Below are 16,875 nucleotides of genomic sequence, written 5' to 3'. Positions count from 1 at the left end.
ATAACACAATGTACCATTAGAACACTGGAGTGATCGTTGATGGAATGGGCCTCTATACACCTCTGGAGATATTTCATTAGAAACCAGACGTTTCCACCTAGAAGAGTCATTTACCACATTAACAATGTAGAGAGTGTATTTCTAATTGATTTAATGTTATCTTCATTGAAAAAACCAGTGCTTTTCTTTGAAAAATAAGGACATTTCTAAGTGATCCCAAACTTTTGAACGGTAGTGTATATATTAATAATTATTTTTAATTTGTGTGTATATATGTGAGTGTATATATATATATATTAGATAATCCTTTATTAGTCCCACAATGGGGAAATTGCAGGATCACAGCAGCGGGTGCACATTAGAGCATTAATAAACAAAATACAATAACAATATTAAATGTACAGAGGAATACAACATATATATATATATATATACAAGGTAGTGATTAAAGTGAATTGTCAGCAGGCTAAAGTGATCCATTTATACATCTGAACATTATTATTATTACATTAACATATATGTGTGTGTGTGTGTTCAGCTCTGACGGTCAAAGTAGATTAGAGTTCTTCAATGATTCTTGGATATAACTTATTTTTTAAATATAAAATGAAATACTTATGGTAAACATGAAGTCACTCAAACCAATATTCAGAGCAACTGTTTATTGATCTTTGAGCAATAGAGATCGATGAACATTGTTTTGGGCCAACGTTTCTAAACCTGTTTAAATGTGTTAAATTGCCTTGAGGCTCATCCCATGTCGGTGGAGCGTGACGTCACGACCGTAACCACCGTGCACGTGCACGTCGGGTAAGTTCCAACGCGCAGGACGAGCAGCAACGAGTCTCTGCTCTCATTGGTCCGCTCGTCTGTCTGTTAACCACGAAGAACAACTCTATCGGACTTCTTCCGGGGTATTCAACCAATTGCGAGGCTTCATTTCTGAGGTGGGCGTGACTCCGGGTAGCCTGTGCTAGCTAATGCTAGAGGAGAATCCATCCACGGAATTCATACAAAACGAAACCAAATCGATTGAACAGAAGTCCGGGACGCTCCGTCGCAGCAGGAGGTAACGTCCCCCGCACGGGGAGCCTTTGTGTTACCGCCCTGGAGACCGTATCCCCGTGAAATGGAGTTGTGTGCTGGTTGTCGTCGCGTTGTTTTGTTTTGTTTTCTAAACGGAAGAGGGAGGTAGCTAGCGAGCTAATGGCTAACCGACGTCTGCTAACAGCACATAAGCGGTGTGAACGCGAGCGGCGGGCGGGCGGTGACTGCTGGTCCGGCTCGTGTCTCCAGCGTAGAACGCGGACCGGAAGGGGACCGGCAGGTCCGCGGTTCCGTCCCGCTGAAGCGCTCCGCTCCGGGTTTGTGTTCGCTGCCTTCGGTGAGATGCTAACAGCTAGCTCTGGTGGTAGCATCGTTCCCTCAGCAGCGCCACTAGCTTCACTCGGGACGAGCGGAGGCGGGTTACTCGGCGAGATGTTAATCCTCCACTATTGTGTTGCGTGTGTGTGTGTATATATGTGTGTATATATGTGTGCATATATGTGTGCATGTTGGCGAGGAGGCAGTGTCCCGTGAGACTGGCCCCGGGCCCGGAGGCCTCGGTGTGTTGCGATGAACCAGCTGGGGGTCATGTGGCCTCCTGCCCGGCCCTCGGGCGACGGCGCGTCTCCTCTGGGCCGTGAGCAGCTGTTATGCAGACATTACCAGCCACCGGACTGGAGCTGGTACCACTGTGACGTCACGTTCACCTGTCACGTAGAGCTCGTGTTAGTGCTCCATGCAAAGCACCTGTTGAAATGTACCTTATGACGAGTCTCCCATCAATACTGTTTATTACGGTGTGATGAAACATTGCAGGCGGCAGATTTATGTCAGTTTGGAACAATAACTGTATATAATATTTTCGTATTTTGGAGGGAAGTTAACATTATTTTTATCAGCTAATATCTGCAGGAGATCACTGGAGGTCTTTGAACTCAGCACTTTGTTTGCCTGGACACTTCAACCTGCTGGAAACTCACTTTGCTCACTGCCTTGTGTATATATTTAGTTTCCTGTGTATTTTTAGTATGAGTATTTAGTATTGTGTTTTCAATTTTTTTTAAATGAATCCTCCAATGTGCACCTGCTGCTGTGATCCTGAATGTCCCCACTGTGGGACTGATACAGGATTATCTCATATTCCAGGATGGCCGTCTAGAGGCTGATTAGGTTTAAATAATGTTAACATTAAATCATAAGAAAATAATGTTCACATTTTTATGTAAATCACATTTTTTAAATATGCATCCCTACGTGCCAATCTTACACAATGGGCTGTTTTTTGTATATTTAAAACTCTTCTACTTAATAACCATGTTATTTTGAAGGTATTCAGGAGAACAGGGAAGCTGAGCTGCGCTTTTATTTTACTTTCTATACATTATAGAAGCTGTCATGTGAAAAGAAAATATTTAGACAGAACTACATTTAAAATATCAGCAAAAGAGGAAACTCAGCGTTATTCAATTATACACGTTTAAGTTTTAAATCCAGTTAGCTGAGACCTCAGTGTGGACTGCAAGCCAAAGTACAGACAGCTTATATATAATAATAATTATATCTTTGATACCACATATTTAATTTATATCTGTGTTTTTAAAGCATATTTATAAAAATATTTTACCTGCGGCTATTTTTACAGTAATTCTGAAGTGTGTCTGCAGCTCTGTTTGTGTTGTTGTGCTGCTCGAATTTAGGTCCGCCTTACGTCAAACACGCCTGGGGGAGGGGGTGTAGAGCAATCCGTCAGCTCAGTCAACAATAAAGCGTTCTCTGGTGTCAGACTTGTTGGGCCTTCAACATGCAGCTTTCCTTCCTTCTGATGTCTGTCTGGGAGATGAAGAGTTTCTCGAGATAACTCGGAGAGGAACGACATTTATAAACAGCCCAAAAAAACAAAAGCCTCACAAAATAAATCCATTGAATCAGGAACTTTACTGGAGGGCAGCAGGAAGATAATTGGTTCTCAATTGATTTCACCTGGTTAAATAGAGGTCATGAGTAAAGCAGAGGTCACCAACACAGTGGGGGGGACATGACTATCATTTCATCATTGTGTCCCTCTAGTGGTCAGTCTGGGAAATGTTGAACATGAGAGGCCATCGTGTGTTATTATACTGGCAGTGTTCCAATAATACATAAACGTGACAATATCCATTTGTAAAGCTTCAATGCATCTTTGAGCAATGGAGGAGGTGCTGCTGGAGGAGGTAGAGGAGGTGGTCCTGGGACAGGGATGTCTATGTGAACAGATTGTAAAGCCCTCTGAGGGGAGTTTGTGATATTGGGCTATACAAAATATACTGAACTGAATTGGAAGAGGAGGAGGTGCTGGGAGAAAGGAGGAGAGGAGGTTGGCGTAGAGGAGTGCTGGAGGAATTTGGTGCTAGAGGAGTTGGAGGAGGAGGTGCTGGAGGCGGTCAGCTGTGGCTGGTTGTGGAGGAGAAACAGGAGGTGGTGCTAGAGGAGTTGGAGGAGGAGGTGCTGGAGGCGGTCAGCTGTGGCTGGTTGTCTCAAACTGTTGCCATGGCGGTCGCTGTCGGCCCGGTGGCTCGTGAGCATCGACCATGTGGTGATTTATTAACTGAGCTGAAGCAGCACAGCGCTCAGCCTGAGGGTCCTGATGGCCCGCGGGTTAACCGTGTTCTGACCATGTTCTGACCCTCCCAGGTTTACCTGCAACCCGTAAGGACCCGATGGCGACCGCCGTGTATGGACACAGTGCAGCCTCTCCTCCGCCCGATCTCGCCCGAGCCGGCCGACTCCTCCTCAGCTCTCGGCGCGGTGGACAGAACCCCGGGAACCTTGACCTTGGCGCCGCTCGGGCCTCGCCGGGCTCTGCCTGGGCCAGTTCTGATCTGAGTTCTGAGCTGCCGGTCGGCGCTAAGAACCCCAGCTGCAAGATCATGACCTTCAGGCCCTCCATGGAGGAGTTCAAGGACTTCGCCAAATACATCGTGTACATGGAGACGCAAGGAGCCCACCGGGCCGGCCTCGCTAAGGTGAGGAGGACCCACACGGCACACCGGGCTGTGCCTATGCACACGGTGCCGGCTTCCTCCGCACATACAGACACCCGCCTCAGCCCGCCCAGGCCCTCCGCTCGGCCGGTGCGACACAGACACCCGCACACACACCTTCGAGCGCGGGCGCACACACACATGCGGATACACTGACACAGACACGGCTCTGCCTAGACCTGTTTTGGGTCACACGGTTCTGAGCCATGCTTATGTTCCCAGCTGCAAGATCATGACCTTTCAGGCACCTCACATGGAGGGCATGCAGTTCGGCGACCTTCTGCCAACACATCGTGTACATGGAGACACACAAGGGAGCATTATGTTCCCCGGGCCGGCCTCACAAGGTGAAGAGTCTAGTTATTACGTCTTTACACACACACACACACATGCACACACACATGTACACACACACATGCACAGACACACATATGGCCAGACAGTCCTACAAGAAAGTGTCTACAGATTGTTTCATCACATTTTTCATGTCGCTACACACATGCACACACACATGCACGGATACACAAACACAGACACATGCACACACGCACAGACACATACACACACACATGCACACACACACAGACACACATGCACACACACACACATACACACACACATTATGTTCACAGGCCTCCTACAGGAAGGTCTAGTTATTACACGTCTTTACACACACACGCACACACACATGCACACACACATACATGCACACACACATACACACATGTCATGTGGTCCTTCAGTCCTACAGAAAGGTCTAATTGTTTCATCACATTTTCATGTCCTATGTAATCTTGCATTTTTCTATCTTAGATTATTTATTGATGTCTTATCAAACAATATTAACAAATTACTACTGCAAGTTATTAAAGCACACAATTCCATATTTTGTTAATTAACAACCAAATGACTCAACTATTCTACGTAATGTTCTTATTCTTGTGTATAATTTACGGAGCTGAAATCTGCAAATGTTTGACAATTTATGTTAAATGAATGTTCAGTCAAATAATGAACAGTTCTGAATCTCAAAGTGAAGGCAGTTGATTGAATAGGAGTTGACTCCCGGCGGTTTGGATTAGACATCATGAGATGACTGTGAAGATGCAGCAGCAGGTTCTTGGTGCCGCTTCGCCCCTCCTGAATATGACCGTGATGTAGTAGCCTGGTCTCAGGTGATCCCTCCGGAGGGCTGGAAGCCGCGGCGGTCCTACGACACCATCGACGACATGGTCATCCCGGCTCCCATCATGCAGGTGGTGACCGGCCAGTCGGGGCTGTTCACCCAGTACAACATCCAGAAGAAGTCCATGACCCGTGGCCGAGTTACTGCGCCGGCTGGCTGGCTAACAGCAAGGCGAGTCGTGAGTCACGCACAGAGCCGTGTTCTCAACAGGTCCACAAGCTTCAAGACGCCATCGGGCCACCTGCAGGCCGGACAGGACGTCACCGGGAGGAGAACACCAAGGCTCCAAGTACACTCGAGATTCAGTTAGAGATTAGACGTAATCTAAGGCTCCAAGACTTAGAGATGAAGTAATCTAGAGTTTCAGTTAGATTAGATCTAGAGATTCAGTTAGAGATGAGAAGTAATCAGAGATCAGTTAGAGATTAGACGTAATCTAGAGATTCATAGAGATTAGAAGTAATCTAGAGATAGTCAGTTAGAGATTGAGCGTAAGCAATCTAGAGATTCAGTTAGAGATGAGATGAAGTAATCTAGGAGATTCAGAGATTAGACGTAATCTAGAGATGAGAAGCAGAGATGAGAATCTAATCTAGATTCAGTTAGAGATGAGAAGTAATCTAGAGATCAGATTAGAGAAGAAGATCTCAAGATTCAGTTATGAGTAAAGCAATCTCAGAGATTCAGTTAGAGATGAGAAGTAATCTAGAGATTCATAGAGAAAGAAGTAATCTAGAGATCTGAAGGAGATGAGAAGTAACTAGAGATTCAGTTAGAGATGCTAGCGCAATCTAGAGATTCAGTTAGAGATGAGAAGCAATCTAGACTAGTTAAAAAAGAAGCAATTCAGAGATTCAGTTAGAGATTAGAAGCGTATTCCATCTAGAGATTCAGTTAGAGATGAGAAGTAATCTTAGAGGATTCAGTTAGAGAAAGAAGCAATCTAGAGATTCAGTTAGAGATGAGAAGTAACTAGAGATTCAGTTAGAGATGAGAAGTAATCTAGATTCAGTTAGAGATAAGTAATCTAGAGATGAGAAGTAATTCTAGAGATTCAGTTAGAGATGAGAAGTAATCTAGAGATTCAGTTAGAGATGAGAAGTAATCTAGAGATTCAGTTAGAGATGAGAAGTAATCTAGAGATTCAGTTAGAGATGAGAAGTAATTTAGAGATGAGAAGTAATCTAGAGATTCAGTTAGAGATGAGAAGTAATCTAGAGATTCAGTTAGAGATGAGAAGTAATCTAGAGATTCAGTTAGAGATTAGACGTAATCTAGAGATTCAGTTAGAGATGAGAAGTAATCTAGAGATTCAGTTAGAGATGAGAAGTAATCTAGAGATTCAGTTAGAGATGAGAAGTAATCTAGAGATTCAGTTAGAGATGAGAAGTAATTCAGAGATTCAGTTAGAGATGAGAAGTAATCTAGAGATTCAGTTAGAGATGAGAAGTAATCTAGAGATTCAGTTAGAGATGAGAAGTAATCTAGAGATTCAGTTAGAGATTAGACGTAATCTAGAGATTCAGTTAGAGATGAGAAGTAATCTAGAGATTCAGTTAGAGAAGAGAAGTAATCTAGAGATTCAGTTAGAGATGAGAAGTAATCTAGAGATTCAGTTAGAGATGAGAAGTAATCTAGAGATTCAGTTAGAGAGAAGTAATCTAGAGATTCAGTTAGAGATGAGAAGTAATCTAGAGATTCAGTTAGAGATGAGAAGTAATCTAGAGATTCAGTTAGAGATGAGAAGTAATCTAGAGATTCAGTTAGAGATGAGAAGTAATCTAGAGATTCAGTTAGAGATGAGAAGTAATCTAGAGATTCAGTTAGAGATGAGAAGTAATCTAGAGATTCAGTTAGAGAAAAGAAGTAATCTAGAGATTCAGTTAGAGATGAGAAGTAATCTAGAGATTCAGTTAGAGATGAGAAGTAATCTAGAGATTCAGTTAGAGATGAGAAGTAATCTAGAGATTCAGTTAGAGAAAAGAAGTAATCTAGAGATTCAGTTAGAGATGAGAAGTAATCTAGAGATTCAGTTAGAGATGAGAAGTAATCTAGAGATTCAGTTAGAGATGAGAAGTAATCTAGAGATTCAGTTAGAGAAAAGAAGTAATCTAGAGATTCAGTTAGAGAAAAGAAGTAATCTAGAGATTCAGTTAGAGATTAGACGTAATCTAGAGATTCAGTTAGAGATGAGAAGTAATCTAGAGATTCAGTTAGAGATTAGACGTAATCTAGAGATTCAGTTAGAGATGAGAAGTAATCTAGAGATTCAGTTAGAGAAGAGAAGTAATCTAGAGATTCAGTTAGAGAAAAGAAGTAATCTAGAGATTCAGTTAGAGATGAGAAGTAATCTAGAGATTCAGTGAGAGAAAAGAAGTAATCTAGAGATTCAGTTAGAGAAAAGAAGTAATCTAGAGATTCCTCCGAGCCGTTACTGGAGGTCTGTTGTCTCTGCTGCCCTCTTGTGGTTATACAGTGTATACATGGAGGCAACAGTAAAACCATATCTGTTTCTTAAGGGTTTGTCTAGGCCATGTACAATACTAATAGTATATAAATACTAATATTGATCTATTTCATGGTGATTGATCTATAACATGTACAAACATGATTTTCCTTTAGGCTGTTCACATTATTCTGATGATTTTGTCTCTTATTAATTGAATCAAAGCTGAATCTAAGGATGTAATTAAGAAACAAGCTCCGTGTTGGTGATATGAACACTGTGATGTGTTCAGGTACTGCACACCGTGTTGGTGATATGAACACTGCTCATACTGTGATGTGTTCAGGTACTGCACACCGTGTTGGTGATATGAACACTGCTCATACTGTGATGTGTTCAGGTACTGCACACCGTGTTGGTGATATGAACACAGCTCATACTGTGATGTGTTCAGGTACTGCACACCGTGTTGGTGATATGAACACTGCTCATACTGTGATGTGTTCAGGTACTGCACACCGTGTTGGTGATATGAACACCGCTCATACTGTGATGTGTTCAGGTACTGCACACCGTGTTGGTGATATGAACACCGCTCATACTGTGATGTGTTCAGGTACTACACACAGTGTTGGTGATATGAACACCGCTCATACTGTGATGTGTTCAGGTACTGCACACCGTGTTGGTGATATGAACACCGCTCATACTGTGATGTGTTCAGGTACTACACACCGTGTTGGTGATATGAACACCGCTCATACTGTGATGTGTTCAGGTACTACACCGTGTTGGTGATATGAACACCGCTCATACTGTGATGTGTTCAGGTACTGCACACCGTGTTGGTGATATGAACACCGCTCATACTGTGATGTGTTCAGGTACTGCACACCGTGTTGGTGATATGAACACCGCTCATACTGTGATGTGTTCAGGTACTGCACACTGTTGGTGATATGAACACCGCTCATACTGTGATGTGTTCAGGTACTGCACACTGTGTTGGTGATATGAACACTGCTCATACTGTGATGTGTTCAGGTACTGTACACCGTGTTGGTGATATGAACACTGCTCATACTGTGATGTGTTCAGGTACTACACACCGTGTTGGTGATATGAACACTGTGATGTGTTCAGGTACTGCACACCGTGTTGGTGATATGAACACTGCTCATACTGTGATGTGTTCAGGTACTGCACACCGTGTTGGTGATATGAACACTGCTCATACTGTGATGTGTTCAGGTACTGCACACCGTGTTGGTGATATGAACACCGCTCATACTGTGATGTGTTCAGGTACTGCACACCGTGTTGGTGATATGAACACTGCTCATACTGTGATGTGTTCAGGTACTGTACACCGTGTTGGTGATATGAACACTGCTCATACTGTGATGTGTTCAGGTACTGCACACCGTGTTGGTGATATGAACACTGCTCATACTGTGATGTGTTCAGGTACTGTACACCGTGTTGGTGATATGAACACCGCTCATACTGTGATGTGTTCAGGTACTGCACACCGTGTTGGTGATATGAACACTGCTCATACTGTGATGTGTTCAGGTACTGCACCGTGTGGTGATATGGAACACTGCTCATACTGTGGTGTGTTCAGGTACTGTACACCGTGTTGGTGATATGAACACTGTCCATACTGTGATGTGTTCAGGTACTGCACACCGTGTTGGTGATATGAACACCGCTCATACTGTGATGTGTTCAGGTACTGCACACCGTGTTGGTGATATGAACACTGCTCATACTGTGATGTGTTCAGGTACTGTACACCGTGTTGGTGATATGAACACCGCTCATACTGTGATGTGTTCAGGTACTGCACACCGTGTTGGTGATATGAACACTGCTCATACTGTGATGTGTTCAGGTACTGCACACCGTGTTGGTGATATGAACACTGCTCATACTGTGATGTGTTCAGGTACTGCACACCGCGCCACAAAGACTTTGACGACCTGGAGAGGAAGTACTGGAAGAACCTGACCTTCATGTCCCCCATTTATGGGGCTGACGTCAGCGGCTCCATCTATGACGAGGTGTGTGTGTGTGTGTCATAAACATGTATGTTGTCTGAACATGTCATAAACACGCGTGTTGTCCCAGGACATCCATGAGTGGAACATCGGGCACCTGAACACGCTGCTGGACATGGTGGAGCAGGAGTGTGGCATCGTGATCGAGGGCGTCAACACGCCGTACCTGTACTTCGGCATGTGGAAGACGACCTTCGCCTGGCACACCGAGGACATGGACCTGTACAGCATCAACTACCTGCACTTCGGACAGTCCAAGTCCTGGTACGCCTCGTTGGTTATCAGACATAATGTACCAACACGGTCATTATCACACATAATGTACCAACACGGTCATTATCACACATAATGTACCAACATGGTCATTATCACACATAATGTACCAACATGGTCATTATCACACATAATGTACCAACATGGTCATTATCACACATAATGTACCAACATGGTCATCATCACACATAATGTACCAACATGGTCATCATCACACATAATGTACCAACATGGTCATCATCACACATAATGTACCAACATGGTCATTATCACACATAATGTACCAACATGTTCATCATCACACATAATGTACCAACACGGTCATCATCACACATAATGTACCAACATGGTCATCATCACACATAATGTACCAACATGGTCATCATCACATAATGTACCAACACGGTCATCATCACACATAATGTACCAACATGGTCATCATCACACATAATGTACCAACACGGTCATTATCACACATAATGTACCAACACGGTCATCATCACACATAATGTACCAACATGGTCATCATCACACATAATGTACCAACATGGTCATCATCACACATAATGTACCAACATGGTCATCATCACACATAATGTACCAACATGGTCATTATCACACATAATGTACCAACATGGTCATTATCACACATAATGTACCAACATGGTCATCACACATAATGTACCAACATGGTCATCATCACACATAATGTACCAACATGGTCATCATCACACATAATGTACCAACATGGTCATCATCACACATAATGTACCAACATGGTCATCATCACACATAATGTACCAACACGGTCATTATCACACATAATGTACCAACATGGTCATCATCACACATAATGTACCAACACGGTCATTATCACACATAATGTACCAACATGGTCATCATCACACATAATGTACCAACATGGTCATCATCACACTTAATGTACCAACACGGTCATCATCACACATAATGTACCAACATGGTCATCATCACACATAATGTACCAACATGGTCATTATCACACATAATGTACCAACATGTTCATCATCACACATAATGTACCAACATGGTCATCATCACACATAATGTACCAACATGGTCATTATCACACATAATGTACCAACATGGTCATCATCACACATAATGTACCAACATGGTCATTATCACACATAATGTACCAACATGGTCATCATCACACATAATGTACCAACATGGTCATCATCACACATAATGTACCAACACGGTCATCATCACACATAATGTACCAACATGGTCATCATCACACATAATGTACCAACACGGTCATTATCACACATAATGTACCAACACGGTCATCATCACACATAATGTACCAACATGGTCATTATCACACATAATGTACCAACATGGTCATCATCACACATAATGTACCAACATGGTCATCATCACATAATGTACCAACATGGTCATTATCACACATAATGTACCAACATGGTCATTATCACACATAATGTACCAACATGGTCATCATCACACATAATGTACCAACACGGTCATTATCACACATAATGTACCAACATGTTCATCATCACACATAATGTACCAACACGGTCATCATCACACATAATGTACCAACATGGTCATTATCACACATAATGTACCAACATGGTCATCATCACACATAATGTACCAACATGGTCATCATCACACATAATGTACCAACATGGTCATCATCATACATAATGTACCAACATGGTCATCATCACACATAATGTACCAACATGGTCATCATCACACATAATGTACCAACATGGTCATCATCACACATAATGTACCAACACGGTCATTATCACATAATGTACCAACATGGTCATCATCACACATAATGTACCAACACGGTCATTATCACACATAATGTACCAACATGGTCATCATCACACATAATGTACCAACATGGTCATTATCACACATAATGTACCAACATGGTCATTATCACACATAATGTACCAACATGGTCATCATCACACATAATGTACCAACATGGTCATCATCACACATAATGTACCAACATGGTCATCATCACACATAATGTACGAACATGGTCATCATCACACATAATGTACCAACATGGTCATTATCACACATAATGTACCAACATGGTCATCATCACACATAATGTACCAACATGGTCATCATCACACATAATGTACCAACATGGTCATCATCACACATAATGTACCAACATGGTCATCATCACACATAATGTACCAACATGGTCATCATCACACATAATGTACCAACATGGTCATCATCACACATAATGTACCAACATGGTCATTATCACACATAATGTACCAACATGGTCATCATCACACATAATGTACCAACATGGTCATTATCACACATAATGTACCAACATGGTCATCATCACACATAATGTACCAACATGGTCATTATCACACATAATGTACCAACATGGTCATCATCACATAATGTACCAACATGGTCATCATCACATAATGTACCAACATGGTCATCATCACACATAATGTACCAACATGGTCATCATCACACATAATGTACCAACATGGTCATTATCACATAATGTACCAACATGGTCATCATCACATAATGTACCAACACGGTCATTATCACATAATGTACCAACATGGTCATCATCACACATAATGTACCAACATGGTCATTATCACACATAATGTACCAACATGGTCATCATCACACATAATGTACCAACATGGTCATCATCACATAATGTACCAACATGGTCATCACACATAATGTACCAACACGGTCATCATCACACATAATGTACCAACATGGTCATCATCACACATAATGTACCAACATGGTCATTATCACACATAATGTACCAACATGGTCATCATCACACATAATGTACCAACATGGTCATCATCACACATAATGTACCAACATGGTCATTATCACACATAATGTACCAACATGGTCATTATCACACATAATGTACCAACATGGTCATTATCACACATAATGTACCAACATGGTCATTATCACACATAATGTACCAACATGGTCATCATCACACATAATGTACCAACATGGTCATTATCACACATAATGTACCAACATGGTCATTATCACACATAATGTACCAACATGGTCATCATCACACATAATGTACCAACATGGTCATCATCACACATAATGTACCAACATGGTCATCATCACATAATGTACCAACACGGTCATCATCACACATAATGTACCAACATGGTCATCATCACACATAATGTACCAACACGGTCATCATCACACATAATGTACCAACATGGTCATCATCACAGATAATGTACCATCATGGTCATCATCACACATAATGTACCAACATGGTCATCATCACACATAATGTACCAACATGGTCATCATCACATAATGTACCAACATGGTCATCATCACACATAATGTACCAACATGGTCATCATCACACATAATGTACCAACATGGTCATCATCACACATAATGTACCAACATGGTCATCATCAATATAATGTACCAACATGGTCATTATCACACATAATGTACCAACATGGTCATTATCATAATGTACCAACATGGTCATTATCATACATAATGTACCAACACGGTCATTATCACATAATGTACCAACACGGTCATCACACATAATGTACCAACATGGTCATTATCACACATAATGTACCAACATGGTCATTATCATACATAATGTACCAACACGGTCATCATCACACATAATGTACCAACATGGTCATTATCACACATAATGTACCAACATGGTCATCATCACACATAATGTACCAACATGGTCATTATCATACATAATGTACCAACATGGTCATTATCACACATAATGTACCAACACGGTCATCATCACACATAATGTACCAACATGGTCATCATCACATAATGTACCAACATGGTCATCATCACAATAATGTACCAACATGGTCATCATCACATAATGTACCAACATGGTCATCATCACACATAATGTACCAACATGGTCATCATCACACATAATGTACCAACATGGTCATCATCACACATAATGTACCAACATGGTCATCATCACACATAATGTACCAACATGGTCATCATCACACATAATGTACCAACATGGTCATCATCACACATAATGTACCAACATGGTCATCATCACACATAATGTACCAACATGGTCATCATCACACATAATGTACCAACATGGTCATCATCACACATAATGTACCAACATGGTCATCATCACACATAATGTACCAACATGGTCATCATCACACATAATGTACCAACATGGTCATCATCACACATAATGTACCAACATGGTCATCATCACACATAATGTACCAACATGGTCATCATCACATAATGTACCAACATGGTCATCATCACACATAATGTACCAACATGGTCATCATCACACATAATGTACCAACATGGTCATCATCACACATAATGTACCAACATGGTCATCATCACACATAATGTACCAACATGGTCATCATCACACATAATGTACCAACATGGTCATCATCACACATAATGTACCAACATGGTCATCATCACACATAATGTACCAACATGGTCATCATCACATAATGTACCAACATGGTCATCATCACATATAATGTACCAACATGGTCATCATCACACATAATGTACCAACATGGTCATCATCACACATAATGTACCAACATGGTCATCATCACACATAATGTACCAACATGGTCATCATCACACATAATGTACCAACATGGTCATCATCACACATAATGTACCAACATGGTCATCATCACACATAATGTACCAACATGGTCATCATCACACATAATGTACCAACATGGTCATCATCACACATAATGTACCAACATGGTCATCATCACACATAATGTACCAACATCAATATCACATTATCATCATATTATAATGTACCAACATGGTCATCATCACACATAATGTACCAACATGGTCATCATCACACATAATGTACCAACACGGTCATTATCACACATAATGTACCAACATGGTCATCATCACACATAATGTACCAACATGGTCATCATCACACATAATGTACCAACATGGTCATCATCACACATAATGTACCAACATGGTCATCATCACATAATGTACCAACATGGTCATCACACATAATGTACCAACATGGTCATCATCACACATAATGTACCAACATGGTCATCATCACACATAATGTACCAACATGGTCATCATCACATAATGTACCAACATGGTCATCATCACACATAATGTACCAACATGGTCATCATCACACATAATGTACCAACATGGTCATCATCACATAATGTACCAACATGGTCATTATCACACATAATGTACCAACATGGTCATCATCACACATAATGTACCAACATGGTCATCATCACACATAATGTACCAACATGGTCATCATCACACATAATGTACCAACATGGTCATTATCACACATAATGTACCAACATGGTCATCATCACACATAATGTACCAACATGGTCATCATCACACATAATGTACCAACATGGTCATCATCACATAATGTACCAACATGGTCATCATCACACATAATGTACCAACATGGTCATCATCACACATAATGTACCAACATGGTCATCATCACACATAATGTACCAACATGGTCATCATCACATAATGTACCAACATGGTCATCATCACACATAATGTACCAACATGGTCATCATCACACATAATGTACCAACATGGTCATCATCACACATAATGTACCAACATGGTCATCATCACACATAATGTACCAACACGGTCATCATCACACATAATGTACCAACATGGTCATCATCACACATAATGTACCAACATGGTCATCATCAATATAATGTACCAACATGGTCATCATCACATATAATGTACCAACATGGTCATCATCACATATAATGTACCAACATGGTCATCATCACACATAATGTACCAACATGGTCATCATCACATAATGTACCAACATGGTCATCATCACACATAATGTACCAACATGGTCATCATCACATAATGTACCAACATGGTCATCATCACACATAATGTACCAACATGGTCATCATCACATAATGTACCAACATGGTCATCATCACACATAATGTACCAACATGGTCATCATCAACATAATGTACCAACATGGTCATCATCACACATAATGTACCAACATGGTCATCATCACATAATGTACCAACATGGTCATCATCACATAATGTACCAACATGGTCATCATCACACATAATGTACCAACATGGTCATCATCACACATAATGTACCAACACGGTCATTATCACACATAATGTACCAACATGGTCATCATCACATAATGTACCAACATGGTCATTATCACACATAATGTACCAACATGGTCATCATCACACATAATGTACCAACATGGTCATCATCACACATAATGTACCAACATGGTCATCATCACACATAATGTACCAACATGGTCATCATCACACATAATGTACCAACATGGTCATCATCACACATAATGTACCAACATGGTCATTATCACACATAATGTACCAACATGGTCATCATCACACATAATGTACCAACATGGTCATCATCACATAATGTACCAACATGGTCATATCACACATAATGTACCAACATGGTCATCATCACACATAATGTACCAACATGGTCATCATCACACATAATGTACCAACATGGTCATCATCACACATAATGTACCAACATGGTCATCATCACACATAATGTACCAACATGGTCATCATCACATAATGTACCAACATGGTCATCATCACACATAATGTACCAACATGGTCATCA

General features: G+C 41.2%; 2 protein-coding genes across 2 annotated transcripts in view; both read left to right on the top strand.

The window, feature by feature from the left end:
• The first annotated feature begins 3,915 nt into the window (after positions 1 to 3,915).
• Positions 3,916 to 8,502, top strand: LOC130194104 (lysine-specific demethylase 4B-like). The gene is made up of 3 exons (XM_056414996.1): positions 3,916 to 4,049; positions 5,243 to 5,424; positions 8,478 to 8,502. Exons 1-3 carry the CDS (start codon positions 3,954 to 3,956, stop codon positions 8,500 to 8,502), a joined length of 303 nt encoding a protein of 100 aa, XP_056270971.1. The 5' UTR covers positions 3,916 to 3,953.
• Positions 8,503 to 9,656: 1,154 nt separating this feature from the next.
• The window catches only part of kdm4b (lysine (K)-specific demethylase 4B), a 40,735-nt gene continuing 33,516 nt past the window's right edge, over positions 9,657 to 16,875 (top strand). Inside the window, exons 1-2 of the mRNA XM_056414995.1 lie at positions 9,657 to 9,765; positions 9,833 to 10,026. Of these exons, the coding sequence (XP_056270970.1) occupies positions 9,718 to 9,765; positions 9,833 to 10,026 (242 nt within the window). The 5' untranslated portion in view covers positions 9,657 to 9,717. The remainder of the gene's footprint in view (positions 9,766 to 9,832; positions 10,027 to 16,875) is intronic.

The sequence above is a fragment of the Pseudoliparis swirei genome, chromosome 5 (assembly GCF_029220125.1).
Source record: "Pseudoliparis swirei isolate HS2019 ecotype Mariana Trench chromosome 5, NWPU_hadal_v1, whole genome shotgun sequence".
Lineage (NCBI taxonomy): Eukaryota > Metazoa > Chordata > Actinopteri > Perciformes > Liparidae > Pseudoliparis > Pseudoliparis swirei.
The sequence above is the reverse complement of the archived record's forward strand: the minus strand, read 5'-3'. Positions and strand labels throughout refer to the sequence as shown.

Coding starts and splice junctions, on each gene's coding strand:
- LOC130194104 (XM_056414996.1), top strand. CDS start 3,954: ATGACCTTCAGGCCCTCCATGGAGGAGTTCAAGGACTTCGCCAAATAC. Junction 4,050..5,242: donor ACCGGGCCGGCCTCGCTAAG/GTGAGGAGGACC, acceptor GCCTGGTCTCAG/GTGATCCCTCCGGAGGGCTG. Junction 5,425..8,477: donor GCTGGCTGGCTAACAGCAAG/GCGAGTCGTGAG, acceptor TGATGTGTTCAG/GTACTACACCGTGTTGGTGA.